This window comes from Mesoplodon densirostris, chromosome 15, assembly GCF_025265405.1.
Source record: "Mesoplodon densirostris isolate mMesDen1 chromosome 15, mMesDen1 primary haplotype, whole genome shotgun sequence".
NCBI classification, from domain to species: Eukaryota; Metazoa; Chordata; class Mammalia; order Artiodactyla; family Ziphiidae; genus Mesoplodon; species Mesoplodon densirostris.
The window spans coordinates 73,068,865-73,087,420 of record NC_082675.1 but is presented as its reverse complement, the minus strand read 5'-3'; the positions used below and the strand labels follow the sequence as shown (position 1 = coordinate 73,087,420).

General features: G+C 39.3%; 1 protein-coding gene across 5 annotated transcripts in view; it reads right to left on the bottom strand.

The window, feature by feature from the left end:
* Positions 1 to 18,556, bottom strand: part of WDR7 (WD repeat domain 7) — a 365,960-nt gene that overhangs the window by 101,618 nt on the left and 245,786 nt on the right. For all 5 annotated transcript variants that reach the window (XM_060118461.1, XM_060118464.1, XM_060118462.1 and 2 more), the window contains 4 exons: positions 15,727 to 15,913; positions 4,073 to 4,190; positions 1,351 to 1,500; positions 674 to 756 (listed from right to left, as the gene is read on the bottom strand). In XM_060118461.1, coding sequence (XP_059974444.1) covers positions 674 to 756; positions 1,351 to 1,500; positions 4,073 to 4,190; positions 15,727 to 15,913 — 538 coding nt within the window. The remainder of the gene's footprint in view (positions 1 to 673; positions 757 to 1,350; positions 1,501 to 4,072; positions 4,191 to 15,726; positions 15,914 to 18,556) is intronic.

Genomic DNA, 18,556 nt, shown 5'->3' with positions numbered 1-18,556 from the left:
AGCTATAAACATTCTGAGAGCCAAAAACTACTTTAAGAGAAAAATAAACATAAGGTGAGTACATTTTGAAATTTTAAAAATCTTCACTTCATAACAATTAAATGCTATACACATACGAATTATTAGAGTTATACTTCACATATACAACATTGTTTATAAAAGTTGTAACTGTCCTTGACTTCTTTGAACTGCTCTTGGCCTGTTTTCTCAGAGGGAAAACATCTATACTTAGTAGGACAATATGCAAATGCTGGCCTTTATATCTAAAATAAAATTTACCAGCAAAAAGTTGGCATAAAGGTTTCTATTGGCTGAAAAGTATATCTTCCTCCTCTAAGTTATAGCTTCCTAACTCTCCTTTTTGTAATGTAAAAGCTAATTTGAGTAATGGATATAAGAATATAGACATATTTAATAGATGCTTTCTCTTACTCATTTTTTTTTAGGTTTTGAGAAAACTTCTTCACAACACAATTTCAAACAGTGGTTCTATTATAGTTGTGTTTTTGACTAAATATAAGGTGCTTAAATTGTTTTAGAAAGTAAGCAGTTATTAATTCATAATTGGAATTCTAATTGGGCACAACTACTAACTCATCCTGCTGAAAAAATTGTTTTAAATTATTTGTTACTAAAAATTATTTATTTTGCATGCTATTGAAAGCTTCTTTACCTGCAGATGGCTGGGAAACATTCCTGAAGACCTTTCTTTTTAACTAAAGATCCTTCAAGGCAGTACATAATGATGTCCATAACCTTTACAGAAAAGACACAAATCTAAAATTAGTTTCAAATACTTAATTTTCCATAATTTAAATTATTAACTTAGGCCTCATTTGCATTAAAATTCTACATAGTTTGATTTTGATATTTACTTTAAAACTACAGTATATTTACTAAAATTACAGTGTACTTACTTTATACTATAGGCCATCCTTTCTCTTACTTGTGAAAACCATTTTTTAAAGACAGCACACAGTGAAATAAAGAAACCAGACTTGTTTACTTGAAAGGCAATTCCTATTTATGTACAGGATAGGTAGCTTTTATTCAAGCACATTCTATGTTTTGTTTTACTTATAGTGATAGATACGGAAGAGACGATAACCGTTAAAAACGACTCTAATACAGTCCATTCCATGTGAATGGTAAATGGACATAGCAATCATTTTGATTTTTGAGGAAATTTAAATAAAGTCTCCAGAAATGATACAAAACTTCATTCATTTTAGTCATCTCTTTCTTTCTTTTAGAGGTGCTGGAAATAAAGATGCTGATTTATATTACTACACTAGAATATTTAATTTAGCTGTGGATGTACTGATATAATTTAAAGCAGAATATTCTTACCTCCACGAGAAGATCCACGACATCCGTGGGCATCTTTTCAATAAGAATTTCAATGACTCTCAGAATTTCCCCTTTAGCTCGGGCAAGAGTTGTGGTGTGCATATTCTGCTGGGATTGGGTATTGGCTGCAAGAGCAGTATGTCTGTGCACCTAGAAAAATATTTCCATGCTGTAGATATGGTCGACACTTGATAGACTTTTACATTTCTAGCCACTGGTTTTTCACTTACTAATACAACAGAAAAAAAAATCAACAAAAACAAATGTCTTGGGGTGGGTCAGGAAACACTTTTAATTACAAAGAAAGTACTTAGTACAATAAACACTCAGTATGTATTCCCTAACAGAATTCTAGTTCTTGGGCATTATATGAGACTTTAATACAATATCACCATGACATTTTTAAAAAGGGACAAACGGAAGGTTTGTGAATCTTGCATATTCGGCATTGACGTGGGTAGCAGTTAGGAGACACCAGCGTGTATAAGACATGATTCTTGTTCTCAAGTAATAATGGTAAATGATGCTTACATAGCACTTACTGTGTCCCAGGCACCATTCTAGGTGCTTTATAATCAAGTTGGGAAATTTAAAAAAAACATACCTCCAAAAATAATGAACACTGTGTAAACACAGCTGACCCTTGAACAATGCTGGGAGTTAGGGGCGCCAACCCTCCACGGAGTTGAAAATCCGTGTACAACTTAACAGTCGGCCCTCTGTGTCCAAGGATTCAACCGTCCACAAGAATGTTCAGTCCTGTAGTATTTACTACTGAAAAAAATTCACATATAAGTGGACCTGCGCAGTTCAAACCCATGTTGTTCAAGGGTCAACTGTAATGTAAGTTCAGTGTGATTTTTCTTCCTTGTACAAATTGTAAGTCTTAACAGTTCAGAGGGGAAACAGTATTAACAGGCCCTGGGCCAGCTATGCAGGAGTGGGCATGGGGATGGGGTTAGGGACAGCTGTCACGGTGAGAAATACTTCAGTATTTTACTCTAAACCTCTAAGTGAAGTGGAAAACTTGTTTTTAAAAGGTAATAAATATGGACTATTACATTAAAATATTAGTTAGAACACTAAGAATGTGGGAATCATTGGCAATTAGTTAGACCATTAACATTAAAATATTTAAAAATTACCTTTCTAGTCAAATGCTGGAGTAGAACAAACCCCAAGCTACTCTAACAGCTCATTTAAAAATACTCATATGTAAATGGTGAAAATCAAGTGCAAAAACACAATTAATATAAAATACTTGTTTACTCTCTTTAAAGAGGCAATTTAATGCCTGGCCTTTATAAGACCTGTATCTGTATCAGACTAATGTTAGGCTTATTCAGTACATTCACTATTAGTATCTCTGCATATTCCACTGATATGAAAAACTGGTAAAAAAATATCCCACGTCTAATAAATCTGTTCATTGATACATACATACACTTTATAAAAATATATGCTGGGCCTCCCTGGTGGCGCAAGTGGTTGGGAGTCCGCCTGCCGATGCAGGGGATGCGGGTTCGTGCCCCGGTCTGGGAGGATCCCATGTGCCGCGGAGCGGCTGGGCCCGTGAGCCATGGCCGCTGAGCCTGCGCGTCCGGAGCCTGCGCGTCCGGAGCCTGTGCTCCGCAGCGGGGGAGGCCACAGCAGTGAGAGGCCCGCATACCGAAAAAAAAAAAAAAAAATATATATATATATATATATATATATATGCTATCTATAAAATATAGACATATACATATGTATATTTTAAACACAGTGGACTCCCACTGCACCACTATGCACTATTAGAAAAACATAGCCCCTTAGTCTGCAGATCTATTTTAGGTGTGAATTCAAAGTCCCACTGCCTCATATAAACCCATACAATCTGCTATTAGGCCCTTCTTTTCTCCCTTCTAGCTACATTCATGTCACAAATATTTGCTGCATGCCTATTAAGGATGGCTCTGGGGCAGACATAGGCCCAGCAGGTTGTAGGTTATCAGGGCAGACTCCGAGGTATTTATTTACTATTTTAAAAATTCATCTTAGCTACAGGAAAAACAACTCAGGCAGAGCCCATACCCCACGGGACACCGAGTCTGCACATTATTCATGCTAAAATGGAACAAACCTTTAAAGAAAATTTAGGAGTTTATCTTCCTTGCCTTTTCTCCCACTACTAAGACCTATAGGAAAGACCTTATAATTGGTTCATTGTTCTTTACTAGTTTTTTAGTTAGATGTGGGCAATTAGAGCACTAAGAATTCGGGAATCAATTGGCATTCAAGTCTTTATCTGTGATATGTAATAGGAAAAACAATTAGCAAGTTTATGACTTACATTTTTGTTTACAGTTGGAGAGCCAGTGTTAAATAAGTTTTGTTTTGATTATAGGTAGATACTTACACTTGTAAAATGTGGATCCTTTAATATATTTTAATTTGAACAAGCCTGCTATTTTTCAGATTGAGACATTACTGTAAATACAAATATTTACAAGTGAGTTAACGTTGAGAACAGAAATGACTACAAAAGCCCAAGTAATGAATGCACTGCCGTGGGATTCAGTGTACATGCACACAGGTACATATGTATTCAACCCAGCCCTAAATTATTAACTTGCATTGTTCTAGAACAAACTGTGAGGATTATCTATAGATACGGACCCTCGGCTCACAATACGAGACAATTCCTCTAATGCGAAGATGGAGCACACTGAGAAGTTCCTCTCACCTCTTTGGCTATAGTCGTGATGAAGGCGGGTGGTCTGGCCGTGGCAATGAGAGATAGGGCATGCCTCGAGGAGCGGGCAGAGTCAGCTGCAGGGCTCAGAGGCAGCCCCATTGTGATGCTAAACAGGGATCAGAAAAAAAGGAAGAAAGAAAAGAAGCATTAGAAATATAGACTGAAAAGATTAGACACAGCTTATCATGTCAGTTCAAGGTCAATGGGAGCACTCAAACAGTTAGAATATAATGGACTTGCAACAATGAGCAGTGATTAGGAGTCAGGGTGTTCTGGCATCAAATACAAAATCGAATAATTAACCGTGAAGATTGAAGACAGTATGTGCATCTGTCCAAAGTGTTAAAAACGCCTTGTTAACAAATTATCAAGAACTAGTACTGAATACATATCACATAGCTCCGAATAAGGCAAGAAAGAATATTGTGCAGAGCATTTCCAATTTTTTTCCTTAAAAAAGTTAAAGGTAAAAATTTGTTTATAAGGCCAAGTTGAAAGGCTGTATTTAAGGCCTATATCTGAGAGGAAGCAAAATTCACTCCTGTCCATAAAATTACCGAAGAACTGAAAATCACAAAATTAGTTTTAGTTTATATATTATTTTTAGTTTGAAATACCCTCAGTAGCGCTAGTTTACCCCACACTCAATACTTTCAGAACCAATCTACTAATCAGCATTTTCTGCCAGTAGGTATTCAGTATTGTTGCAAAAAATTCTATTAACTGATACTTTCTCTCTATAAAGAACATACACATGACATGGTCCACGCTATATACAAGAATATGTACATGATGAAATAAATCTTTCTAGAGTGTGAGGATGTCCTGATAGGATAGTGCTGCTATATATTCCTTTGCCACTCCTAAAACATAAAAATGGTAATATTCTTCTGTTTGTAAGCTTCCTTTATATTTTATAGAGACTACTGTGAAAAGTATTAAGACTTTTTTTTCATTAAAACGTGGCATGTGACCCACAGATCAACTGTGTACAGGGAATATTTTGTTACTCAGTAAGAGATCCATTATAGCTTCTCTCGCTAGTTAAATAACCTTGGTATTTACATATCCATATGAAATTATATTAAGATCTGTCCTGCTCCAATTAAATAATCTTTGTGTTTCATGTGTCCAATGAATTACATCTACTAAAAGTTTTCAGGAAGTTTACAAGTATCTCTATAATTCATCTAAGAATCATTATTTTAACTTTTAGTTGAAAATAAGGAGGCATCATATAGGCATTCCCATCATTCTTAAAAGGTAAATTGATGATAGAAAATTCTGCTTATTTCTTTGTGACTTTTACATTGCTCAGTCTCTGTCTGATAATATAACTGTCTCTACTCTTTTTTTCCAAACTGAGGGTAGACACAAAGTGGGAACTCAGAGGAGAAGATGATGGAGAACTTTCCCTTCATGTTTACCACAAAAAAGACAGATGTGAGCTGAGAAAACAAACACACATATTGAGCAATAAACAGAAGGGATGCATTGGTGGGCGCATCACCCCCGTGGAAGGTCCTGATGCCTTTGGGACCCAATGGGGGCTGGACAGAGATGCTCATCAGGAGAGGAGTTTCTCTTCTGGATTAAACTTTATTATTGAGAATTCAGGAAAAGAAATGTTTACTAGGTGAGTAGTGCTGGGCTAGATTGTTTAAAAAATTATTGTAAAATTTTAGATCATTATTAAGCTAAGTTTTAAAAAATTCAAAAGCTAAACTTTTCAGATACTCTATGATGTTTCCTGTCATCAGTGTGGGTGAACAGATGTTGATAATATTGAAAGCCTTAAACGAACAAAAATGGTATGTTAATTGAATAATTCTGAACAAACCTAAATCAACTTTCCTAAGATCAGTAAAACCACAGGATGTTGAAGTTGGAAAGATCCCCTAGGCAACACCCCTGCCAAGCAGTCAGCCAGGGAGAAAGAGTGGCTATTTCCAGGGCAGCCCACCCCACATGTGGGAGGCATGAGAGGAGGAGAAAGAACTGGACGGGAACCGTAGGCAGAGGGTTGAAGTGGAGCTTCCCTGTGCTACTTCATGTCCTCTTGCATCTGCCCAGAACATCCCTATGAGGTGGTGATATCAGCATTTTACGAGGGAGAAATCAGGTCCAGAGAAGTTCAGTGAAGAGCCAAGGTAGCAGCGTAATGTCTCAAGACAACCGACCTCTGGAGAAAATAAAGGGGGAGGGGCTGGACGATGCTGTGGTTAACTGGATTAATGAATTGCTAACATGACTAAACTCTCAGCACTTTTGGATGACTGGTTAGACTGCATCCCTGAGAGAGCTTTCTAGTGGTATGTTGTAATACATGGACCTCCGCTCTGTTTTATTCAGTACCAACAGTGGATTGAATGAAGATACAGGATGCACGGTTATCAACTGGTATGGAGGTAAAGCTGTAACAGAGAGCCACTGTACTAAATAGCAGAACTGGAAATCAAAAACCCTCAAAAAGATCAAATTCAGCTAAAGAAAGAAGTCTTACATGTGGGTACCGATGACCAACTTTACAGGTAGGTATAGGACAGGAGATGGCCGAGCTTATGAAACAGACCTGAGGGTTGTTGTACTTGAAACTTACACCCGTATGTTGGTGACCTGGCTACCTGCAGGGCTAGGCTGAATCAAGGGAAATACAAGGATAGAGAAGATGTTCCCCTGCTGCTCTTCCTGGCTCTGGGTGCCCGCCTCATGGATGTATTGCTCGCTAAGAGATGGGGCCTGGCTTCCACAGGACAGGCGTTACAGCACCCTCCTGGAGTCCGTGTAAGTCCTGCCCATTCCCAGATGTGCTGTCGTGACCTCTTGCAGTTGGAAAGCAGAGTTTTAGTCACATAAACAGGATCGTTGCAAACTCACCGCCCACCTCTAAGTCCTCTCTTCCACCCCATCTCTGTTCCTTGCATGGAGGAGAAGAGTTTAGTGGGATGCTAAGAAGGAGCCAGGGGAGGCGAGACAGAGGGGAGAAAGAGAGAGAAAGAATAAATACACATGGATATGCACATGTGTGTGTGCACCTGAGGGTGGGGGAGGTCAGCTGACAGACTTCCAAGGCTCACGCCACAGTGACAAGTGGATATTGTCCCCCTGCCCTTATGCTGTGCCTTGTGGCCACCCTAGACTGAATAAGCACGTCAGTAAAATGGTTATATTAAAATACCGACTTCAACAGGTTGATGAGAAGATTAAATGAGATAACAAATGCAAAAACCTCTAGCCCTGCATCTGACAATTACAGGTACAACAGGTGCTTTTTCTCAACCAAAGATGCCTCTTACAAATAGAAACAAAGTGAAAAGAAAATGAGATCAATGAATGGCAGGTCACTAGTTTCAAGTTAAAGGCTTAGTCACCCGTTACCCTTCCTCCTCAGCAAATGACCTTGTGAATTCGGGGAAATTGGCAAACTTCTTATAGGAAGAAAAGTGATAAAGTGGGGGTAATGGGGAAGGAAGCGAACCAGACATAGAAGAGTGCCGCCCGTTGGATTCCAGCTGTTGGGAAGCTGGACCACCCAACAATCTGCAGAGGCACCAACGTGTGCATTTGAGTGATTCCTGTCATCGGTGTCTGGCAGTCTGAGGGCAGGACTTCAGAATGTGGATGCAGCTCTTGCTCTGAGGTCAGGGCTCTGCAGTGACCGTCAGAGCATCCACAGTGCACAAGCGGGTGGGTTGTGAGCGTGATAACAGAAAGGAGTCGCCCAGGCAACAGGGGCAGAAGAGAAACCTTCTCTCTCCTGTCTACAGTCTCTTCAATGCACCCCTGCCAGAGTGATCTTCCCAAAGCACCAACTTTATTTCATGGTTAACCTGCTTAAAAACCGCACTGGGTCCCAGTGCTTAGAAAAAGCTTAAACTCCTTGGCTGGAGATTCCAGGCCCTCCATAATCTTGTTTTGCTAATTTATAACTCAGTCATTTCCACGCCCATGCTCCCGAGGCCAGACTAATTTCAAAGCTGGTCCCCAAAATTCGATTCCTTTTTTAATCGTAGTATTTTGCTAATGCTTCTCCACTACCCCTTTCCCCACGAGCACACTCTCCTCGCTCCCCTCTGTTCAATTCTTGTGGAAGCCCATGTGGTATTCTGCAATTGTTACAGCACTCAATTACCATCTATTGAAACAAAAACAACCAATGACAAAACCTGTTCATTCAGGCCCTTAGCACTGACTCTCATTCTGAATTAGTTTTATACTGTGAACCAATAAACAGATTAGGACCATGCCTTCTAATCCTGTGTACCACCCCCTACCCCCTGCAATGTGCCTAGTACAGCCCTTGGGCATAGTGGTAGCTCAATAGTTAACTGAAGGTAAATGAAGTTACCTGGCAAATTCAGCAGGAAAAAAAAAATCACTTAAGCCAGTTATTCGACTGAATTGACCAAGAAATGAAGTCAAAGTAATTGATCTGGGGGTCCCAACGGACAAAGTCTAATTCTTCATGTAGTTATCTTGAAAGTCAAAAGTGTACTGGGTGTGTGATATATTTTAATGTGGGATTCTAACTGAACAAGGAAGGATCATACTATCAGAGGCTTGAAATTAAAGGGGATGTCTGCCTTATTCTGGAATCTGTATGTAAACACAGAACTCACTCTTTTCACCTGATCCTGGCTGTTATGCAGATCATTTGTTACATAGGTTTATAGGGTGGGTCTTTGTTTCAGTCTTTATTCTGAAAAATATGATATGACACACTGTCTGTTTTACTCAGCATTTCAGTATACACATCCAATACAAAATACCAGAGATGATAGATATTATAAATAAAAACCATGAATAGAAAAATAGTCCACTCAGGCCAAGCTCAATCCTTACTTGACTGCTCATTAAATCCTGTTCTAACCCTTACTCCATGGCAGTAAAAGCTTTTAAAAACTTACATGTAAGACCACCTCAGTTAAATGTCACTGTCTACAATTGTCAGACTTCACCCATCTGTCAAATTATGGAACGCTGTAAGGGAATATTCGGAGGGGTGCGAAACACAACTTTCATAGAATAACCTGCAAATCATAGTCAACACGATTATGGACTGAATGCTTGTGTCTCCCTAAAATTCATATGTTGAAGCCCTAAGCCTCAATGTGATGGTATATGGAGACAGGCCTCTAGGAGATAATTAGAGTTAGATAAGGCCACGAAGGTGGGGCCCTTGTGATGGGATTAGTGCCCTTATGAGAGACACCAGAGAGCTTGCTCTATCTCTCTCTTCAAATCTTGGTCACAAAGAAGTCATGTCAGGACACAGCAAGACGGCGGAGCCTACAAGCCAGGAGAACAGACCTCAGAATGAGGTCTTATCAGCACCTTGACCTTGAACTTCCCAGCCTCCAGGACTGTGAAAAATAAATGTCTGTTGTTTAAGTAGCCCAGTCTGTGGTGCTCTGTTATGGCAGCCCAAGTGAACTAAGACAAACAGTAACAGAACATTGAAAACACTCCCCATCTAAAACAAAGACTAAAATTATTTTGAAAATACATAATTACATATCACCTGGGAATTCCATTCTACCCCTCCCTGGTAAAACAGGTGTGTTAACAATTGTCTTTAATGTAATAGGGAATCAGCAATTCTTCTTTGTCATGTGGGACCTAAATCTGATAAGTCACAGTTGGCATTAATTTCCTAAACTCAAAGGTGGCAATTCCTCCAAGTGCATATCTTTTAGACCTATTTCCTATTTATTGTATACATTTACAATGAATAAAATCTATGCCAACATGATTTAGTTAAATGGTTTCCTCCAATTATAAACTTTCTATTAAAAATAAATGTCATGTGAATAGGAAAAATAATTTAAATATTGAAGCCTAAAGCACCTTAGTGTTTGTATGATGTGATCTTTACTCTCTGGCTCTCAAATCTAAAAAGTATGATCGAGATCTGAGTTAAAATGTCAATTCTTTTTCTCCAACTCTATTTTATATTGTCCAGAAAGAATCTTTCCAACATATAAGGCTTATCTATGTTATCAGAGCATGTGTGGTTTCCAATGACTGTATGTTTCTCCCTTCAAGTTTGGCAACTGTGAATATTCCAGAAAAGCAATGGACTTTGTGTAGTTCATCCACATCCCTCAGTCACAGCAGTATGAGGTGAGAGTCTGGCACCTTCAGCAGCTGGGCCGGCCCTGCTCTGCTGTTCTCTTTCAGAGTAAAGGTCTGCAACATGAACTAGGAAAATGGAATCAGAATCACAGACCACAACACATACAAAAGCACAAGGATTCTTCTGTACTTTTACAGTAAAAAAAAAAGTAGGATTTTCTACTGTTTCTAACATTTTATCCATATGTCCATAACCATGCTGATCTAAAAAACCATGGATTTTTTAAAAAGATAATACTGCGTACATTTCTATTATTTTCACAATCAGCTGGGGAGGACTCAACCTATGATTTCAACGAAGTGCAGCCTTCCATTTTCAATTAAAGAGTCCATCATGAATAAACAGCCCATAATCAGTAACTGAAAAATTCCTCACGTAAAATTCTACCTGTGGATCTCTCATTATATAAAGGGTGACATAACCATGCAGTATGGAAGCAGCAAAATGGGAGTCGGGAGACCTAAGTGATAGTCTTAGCTCTCACAGGACTACTGTAACCTCAGACAAGTTGTTTAATCTCTACAACTTATTTTTACTTAATAGCATATTAAGGGCACTGGATTGCATGCTGTTGAAGAAGATTTTTGTCTCTAAAATTCTAGGACTTTATTAAATGTTTATTGCAAGTAACAGTGCAAATCATATAACAGGTGTTTGAATACATAAGAATAAACACATAGTATCGAAACATGGCCCAAGCTGTCAAGGAGTTTACTGACATTTAAATGGGCTTCTAATTTCCAGAAGGCACAAAATTCTTGATGAAAATGATTTCATTAGATAGATTTTAAAAATCTGAAAATTCTGGGTTGACCTCTTTTAGGTCCTTTTAATAGGTTGTTTTGAATTTAGTACTCTGCTGGTCTTTAATTCTCTGGGTATAAGATTTCAAATGCAAGATGGCACAGGGGTGGAAGCATGGCTTTTGGTGTCAGTGAGACCTCGGTTTGAACCTCACCTTTTCCTGGACAAGAGAAAGCACCTGTGTCAGATTCGTTTTATAATCTTTTATAGTCATTTTTACACTCTTTTAATAAAGAAAAAGGTAAAACCAATCCTCTCTTTGAACACAATTCTATTCCCCAGAGATAATGAGTAAGGCAATTATGTTCAAGTTTTTGATTGGAGCATCCCAGGGTGTAATTTCTGCAAGAAATTAATAAATAAAATTAGCTAAGAACAATGTTTAGTTTCATGTTCCTGTGTGTGCGGCTGCCCCTCAGCCTCTTTGGGGCGTGCCTGGGCTTTCCCCATCTGTCCTTTTGCACGTCGTGGTTATTCTTCCCCACCTCTCCTCACAGTCATTCAAAGGAAAGATTCCAGTGAAATTCTTCCTTGGGTATTGCCTGGGTACCCCCCTGTGACTCATCTGCCATGCTCTGAATGTCCATACCTTTCACTCTCCTTCTTTCCTGTAAGATCTTATCTTTCCTGTAAGACTGCAAGTCACGTGAAGGGTCTTTGTTTCATGAAAGTTTGTCACGACATATAGTACCTAACACTGTCCCTTCCACATATTAGCTACTCAATAGATGCTTGCTTAGTTAATAAATGTAGTTTAAAATTGGGCAAAATGTTTGAAAACACTGGAAAACAGCTGGTTTTATTTTGATTCCAAAGGTGTAAAATTCTAAGCCATATTTCTAAAATAAAAGCATTATTGGGCTTCCCTGGTGGTGCAGTGGTTGAGAGTCCGCCTGCCAATGCAGGGGACACGGGTTCATGCCCCGGTCCGGGAGGATCCCACATGCCGTGGAGCGGCTGGGCCCGTGAGCCATGGCCGCTGAGCCTGCGCGTCTGGAGCCTGTGCTCCACAACAGGAGAGGCCACAGCAGTGAGAGGCCCACGTACCGCAAAAAAAAAAAAAAAAAAAAAAGCATTATTAATTCTGGGAAAATGCTCTATTAGTCTTGAGTCATATACAGTTTTTCAGGAGGCCTCTCAGGAGTCATCTCTGTCAGAGGATGTCAACACAGGGGAGAGAAGGAAAGAGAGAAACTCTGCTATCACATGTATTCCTCAGAACTAGATAGCAACCTGAGCGAGCTGCCCTGCCTTGAACCCCCTCCTTCATAAACTCACAAGAATTGAAATAAAGAAGGAAATACTGCTTATGTTTTTTTCTTTTCAAAAAGCACACACCTAACATAAAAGCTTCTTCATAAAGCAAGCTTAAGATCACAGTCAGCAGCGAGGCGGCCAAGCGGTGTTATCGTGTGCACAGTGAAGCAGGCACAGAAGGGTGGCCCCCCAGGCACCGCGAGGGTAAGATGCACAGTCACCCTGCTGCTCTATTTCGCCCCATCTCAGTCCTTCTGCAGCCTGTACCAAGTGTGTCGTGGATGTAACAGGTCATTTTCAATCTAAATCTTGTTATAGATTAATAAGCAAACATTTTCTTGCTTATTATACAATTTATCATGATGAAAATTACATTGGACTCCTCAAGGCTACACGCTGATACATTCATTTATTCAGAGCTGTGTGTAGAGAGTTATACTAATCTTCATGACAGAAAAGAATGTAATAGCAAGATTTAAATTACCTACTGAAAGCTACAGTATTGGTGTCTGTGGACATACCCCATGTAGATAAAACACAGCGCATCTTTACGTTTGCTGATATAAGCTTCATGTGAACTTATTTAAACACAAACTAAAACAAAATATTCGATGGTTAGTCTAAAATAGAAACCCATTACTTCTCCCAGGCAACAAAACAAGACTGCGTACTATTGAAATTGTTTTTGATCAGATTTGAAAATAGGCTATAAAATTAGGTCAAAGTAAAATTCTGGACAATCAAAAATATGAAAGGCTTCTCAAGGTAACCAGGAGAGCTGAGGTAAAAGAAGCCACTCTGTTGACTCCTTGGAGGGTGTCCATGGCAGTTGCAGCCAAGGGGAGGGTAACAGGTTGAAAATACGTTCTAGGCTTTGCACAAAGGCCAGCTGCCTCTTACGACTGCTGCCAACTCATGGGCTCACATTCCCTCCTAATCCTTTAAGTCAATCGAGAACCTTCAGGGCCACCTGTATCCATCCAGAAACTATCCTGACTGTCACTATATGGAAGTGTTTATTCTAGAAACGGGCATCTCTTCCATCTGTTGAACACTAGGACAATGACAATGGCATCACCATCCATACCTCCCCCCAGTACAGGTAACATCCATTCAATCTTTTAACATGTGCTAAGTGCTCTTCTAAGCACCTGGCAAATATAAACTCACTTAACATCTATCTTATGAAGTAGGTATTTAATTAGCCCCAACTTGTAAATGGAACTGAGGTGAGAGGTGAAGTAATTTACTGAAGGGTATATAGCTAGGGAGACACAGAGGTGAAGTTTAGGAAGCGTGGCAGTATGAAGCAGGTGAAGGGGGAGGACAGCTGCCTAGGTTTGAAAGGAATACCCTTCCCCTACCAGTCAATCTTGGGACTTTGGGCTGGGGATGCCCAATCTGTGGACACAGTCACAGCATTCCAGTCTAGGCTTCAGTTATTTTTCTGGTCTCCACTTCTGAGCATAGAGCAGCCAGCAGAAAGATGACAGGCCCAAAGCTCGCTAGAATATAAGGCAACTGTGGGATATGAGAGAGGCAACCATGAAGAAAAGGGCAGAGAACTCTAGTTTTTTAAAAGGTTAGCAATGATAAGCATGAAATGTCATTCACTGAAAAAATCAAAGAGGTGTAAACACTTACAGGCAGACCTCAGAGATACTGTAGGTTCGGTTCCAGAGCAACGCAATAAAGGTAGTATCACAATAAAGCGATGCACACGAATTTTTTAGCTTCCCAGTAAACATATAAAAAGTATGTTTATACTATACTGTAGTCTATTCAGTGTGCAATATCATTAAGTATTTTTACAATGTACATACCTTAATTAAAAAATACTTTATTGCTAAAATAGTCACAATAATTACAAAAATAACATCAAAGATCACTGACTACAGACAACCATAACAAATATAGTAATAAAAAAGTTTGAAATATTGCTAGAATTACAAAAATGAGACACAGAGTCATGAATGAGCAAATGCTGTTGGAAAAATGGTGCCAACAGATTTGCTCAATGCAGGGTTACCATAAACCTCTGATTTGTAAAAAAACCCCACAGCATCTGCGAAAGGCAATAAAGTGAAGGACCGTGAAATGAGGTCTGCCTGTACATTAAGAGAGGCATCATGGGACAGTTCAAGAATTCCTACCACTAGGAATTCACCCTCACTAGGATGACTATACTAAAAAAGCAACAACAAAACAAGAAGATAAATGTTGGCGAGGATGCAAAGACAATTCCTACATTGCTGGTAGGAATATAAAATGGTGCAGTTGCTATGGAAAACAGTTTGGTGGTTCCTCAATAGGCTAAACACAGAATTTCCACAGGACCCAGCAATTCCACTTTTAGGTATCTACCTAAGAGAAATGAAAACTAGGTGTTCAAACAAAGTGGAAACAACCCACATGTCCATCAACAGATGAATAGGTAAATAAAATGTGGCATATCCATAGAACGGAATATTGTTCAACTATAAAGAGAAACAAAGTACTGAAAAATGCTGCAACATGAATGAACCTTGGAATCATTAGGCTAAGTGAAAGAAGTCAGACACCAAAGGCCACATACTGTATAATTCCATTTATATGAAATATTCAGAATAGGCAAATTCGCAGAGACAGAAAGCAGATTATTGATTGTCAGGGGACAGTGGGAGGGGAGAATGGAAAGGGACTGCTCAGTGCATATGGAGTTTCCATTTGGGGTGACTGCTACTGGGAACTAGGTAGTGGTGATGGCTACATAACTGTGAATGCAGAGAATGTTGCTGAATTGTATCCTTTAAGAGGGATACTGTAGTAAATTTCCTGTTAGATGTGTATTATACCATCAAAACAAAACACAACAAAGCAAAAAAGACTCCCTCCAGGAATCAGGAGGCTGGGTTCTCAAGTCAATACTAACCTCTATCACCAGCCCCAGTTTCATTTTAGGAACTGCCTTGGGTCCTCTTCTTACTCCTTTACTCTCATCCCTGCCTCCCTGGACCACTGCAACCTCCTTATGGCTGATCCTCTGCTGTGTGCAAATGAAACCTCAATAAAGTTGGTTTAAAAATGAACATGAGAGCAAAGGAGTAATTCCCCAAACTGGCCAGGTATTGTATCAGTAAAACATTTTTGAGCAACTCTATATATCATTTTCCTTATATGTGATATGCTTATATTATTATTAGCTGATAATATCTCAAGGCACAATAAACATCTATTTAAAACTATGCCACGGATAAATCATGCATTGGCTCAAAGCTAAATCCCAATTGTGTTAAAATGACAGAAACATATCTCCCTTTCATTGTCTATTTCCAAAATGTCATATATTGAGATATTTGTCTATTCTTTCTCCATATGTAATTTATAAAGAGTAATCAATGACCTCTACTAAAACAGAACAAAACAAAACCAATAAAAGCCAAATGAACTGAAATGGAGCGTGTACTTGGCAAGTTGTTTCTCGGCATCAGCACAAAGTTCAAGAAGCCCCATCAGGACAGCAGACACATCCATGTAAGGCTCCCAAACTGTGAAACCACGTCCAATCAGATCAATGGCTGTTCTTCGGATCGTACTGTGTGGAGGAAGTTTGGGGCTTGGTGGCTGCAGCAGAAGAAATGTCAGTGCCTTACCTAAAATTACAAAATAAAAGGCAGAGCAATAAAGTAATTTTACTTTTGTGATGTTTTCTTTGAAGCATATTTTCAAAATATAAACCACTTTGGATTTACTTTAACTGACAAGGGGTTTTGAATAGTAAGACTATAAAAAGATCTCAAGTTTACAGTTTGTTTAGCCATGTACTTTAAAGAGGTGTTAGGCTACAATATTTTATACGATATTCTAAAGTGTTGTAATTACATAATAACTATATTTAAATAAGTATATATAATTTCAAAACATAATAGTGATTCTAAACTTCCAAACAATGTTTCTCCCTACTCAGCATTCTGCAAAATGAAGATGCTTTCAAGTAATGTAAGATGGTATTTCTTCATCTTTCTTCTGCATCTAACAGAATTCATATGCGAAATGCTTCATCAATAACACTTCTCATCACAGGCAATGATTACCAACAGGGATGAGGGATGGAGAAGGTAGAATGTGTAGTTTTTAAAAGTTTCCACTCCACGCCGCCACCGCCCCAGACAAGCATATTTGTTCCTCCACATTCTGGTGTACCAATAGCAGACAATGATGGCAAGTACGTGGTAAATTCTTCACATAAGTTTGTTACACAATTTAAAAAACAGCTCAATATTACTTCTAAATCTGATGAAATGATCTAGATTTTAATTAATATGTATTCCTTTACGTTGAAGATCAAGCTAACCGTTTGTATACCTAAGCCAATGGTCATTAAGCTACAAAAGCTCATCTACGTCCAAAGGCATTTTGACATTAAAAAAACACAAAACAGGGCTTCCCTGGTGGCGCAGTGGTTGGGAGTCCGCCTGCCGATGCAGGGGATGCGGGTTTGTGCCTTGGTCCGGGAGGGTCCCGCGTGCCGCGGGGCAGCTGGGCCCGTGGGCCATGGCCACTGGGCCTGCGCGTCCGGGGCTTGTGCTCCGCGGTGGAAGGGGCCGCAGCGGTGGGAGGCCCACGTACCGCAAAAAAAAAAAAACAACCCCAAAACCACACACACAAAACACCAAGGATTGTGAAGAACAAACTGCAACTTAGAAGAGGGTTTTTTGTTTGTTTGTTTTTTGAGGGGAAGAAACAAAACAGTTTATAAATCATATTACTGTATAGCATACTAGTTAAAGGGAACAGAGGCTTCAGATTCAAGACTGAGTATTAACTGATTTTATAACTTACTAGGGGGCAGGCTTAGGAAGATACTCAGTGAGCCTCAGCTTCCTTGTCTGTAAAATGGGGATAATAATAGCTGTCACTCATGAAGGGCCAGAGTGTTAAATGAATTAAACAATGAAGTGTACTGCCAAGTGCCCTCACTGGTGTGTGTTCAGTGAAGAGCAGTCAGGGCTCATTCTGAATAACATGTTAAACTTGTCTGTTTTTAAAATTAAGAACATGGCATATAAACTTTAATTTAATTCACTCAACAAATAAAAGCATTTACTCATTGGTTATGCTGTAGCCAATTGTTAAATGAGAATGGATTGAAATGGGGGTGAAGAGAAAGATATTGTAAAGCTGAGACAAGTGTGAACGCACTCTCTGGACAGTGGTTCTGAATTTCTTCTCAGTCACAGAATCCTTAAAGATTCTAATGGAATGTTTTTAAAAGATAATAAAATAAAATAAAATAAAAAGAATCTGTTGAAAGCCATCAGTCCTTTCCTCAGGAAACTATATACACATACATATCCACCAAATTCTGCAGAAAGATTTCAAGAAGGCCATGGACCTTGGGTTAACAACTCCTGCCGTAAACGAAAAAGGTACACAGATATGGAAAGCCTCCTTGAGAAAAACATGTAGAAATTCATACTTCATTCATACATGTATTTGAAAATTTTACTCTCATACTTAACTTGTAAATATAATAGGTAAAGCTCCAAGTTTTGTGGATCATAAAAATATAAACCCCTTGAAAAAAAGAGATCCAATGCTCTATTTTCTGCCAGTACCTATGTGTCTCTTATCACAAGGTATCTTTAAATATAAGCATTGTGGTGCATTTCCCTTCTCCTCAGCAAGTTTGTTAGCTCCTTGAGGGTAGGAAGTATGTTTCATATAACTCTGCATCTCCCAAACCACCAAGCACAATGCTTTGCACACATTATGGACCTAAAATGGACAACAGACCTGCCTTTACTACACGTACACTTCTAACACAGCTCCTGGCCCCAGTTTGCCAGAATATTTCAAACTGTCAGAATATCTACCACTTTCCTGTTATTCTTGACATCTAGGAAGTCGTATGACTCCATGTAATATAGATGCTCTGCCATATGGACCAAGGTGATGAAAAAGCTAAAATTAAGACCATGATAGCACTTCTCTATTAACAGAAAAAAATCTCGTGACGGAATTCTATGAATTTTAAGTTTTATCTCTCAGAACTTTTCTTTTTTTTTTTTTTTTTTTTTTTTTGCGGTATGTGGGCCTCTCACCGCCGTGGCCTCTCCTGCTGCGGAGCACAGGCTCCGGACGCACAGGCCCAACGGCCATGGCTCACGGGCCCAGCCACCCCGCGGCATGTGGGACCTTCCCAGACCGGGGCACGAACCCGTGTCCCCTGCATCGGCAGGCGGACTCTCAACCACTGCGCCACCAGGGAAGCCCTCTCAGAACTTTTCTTAAAC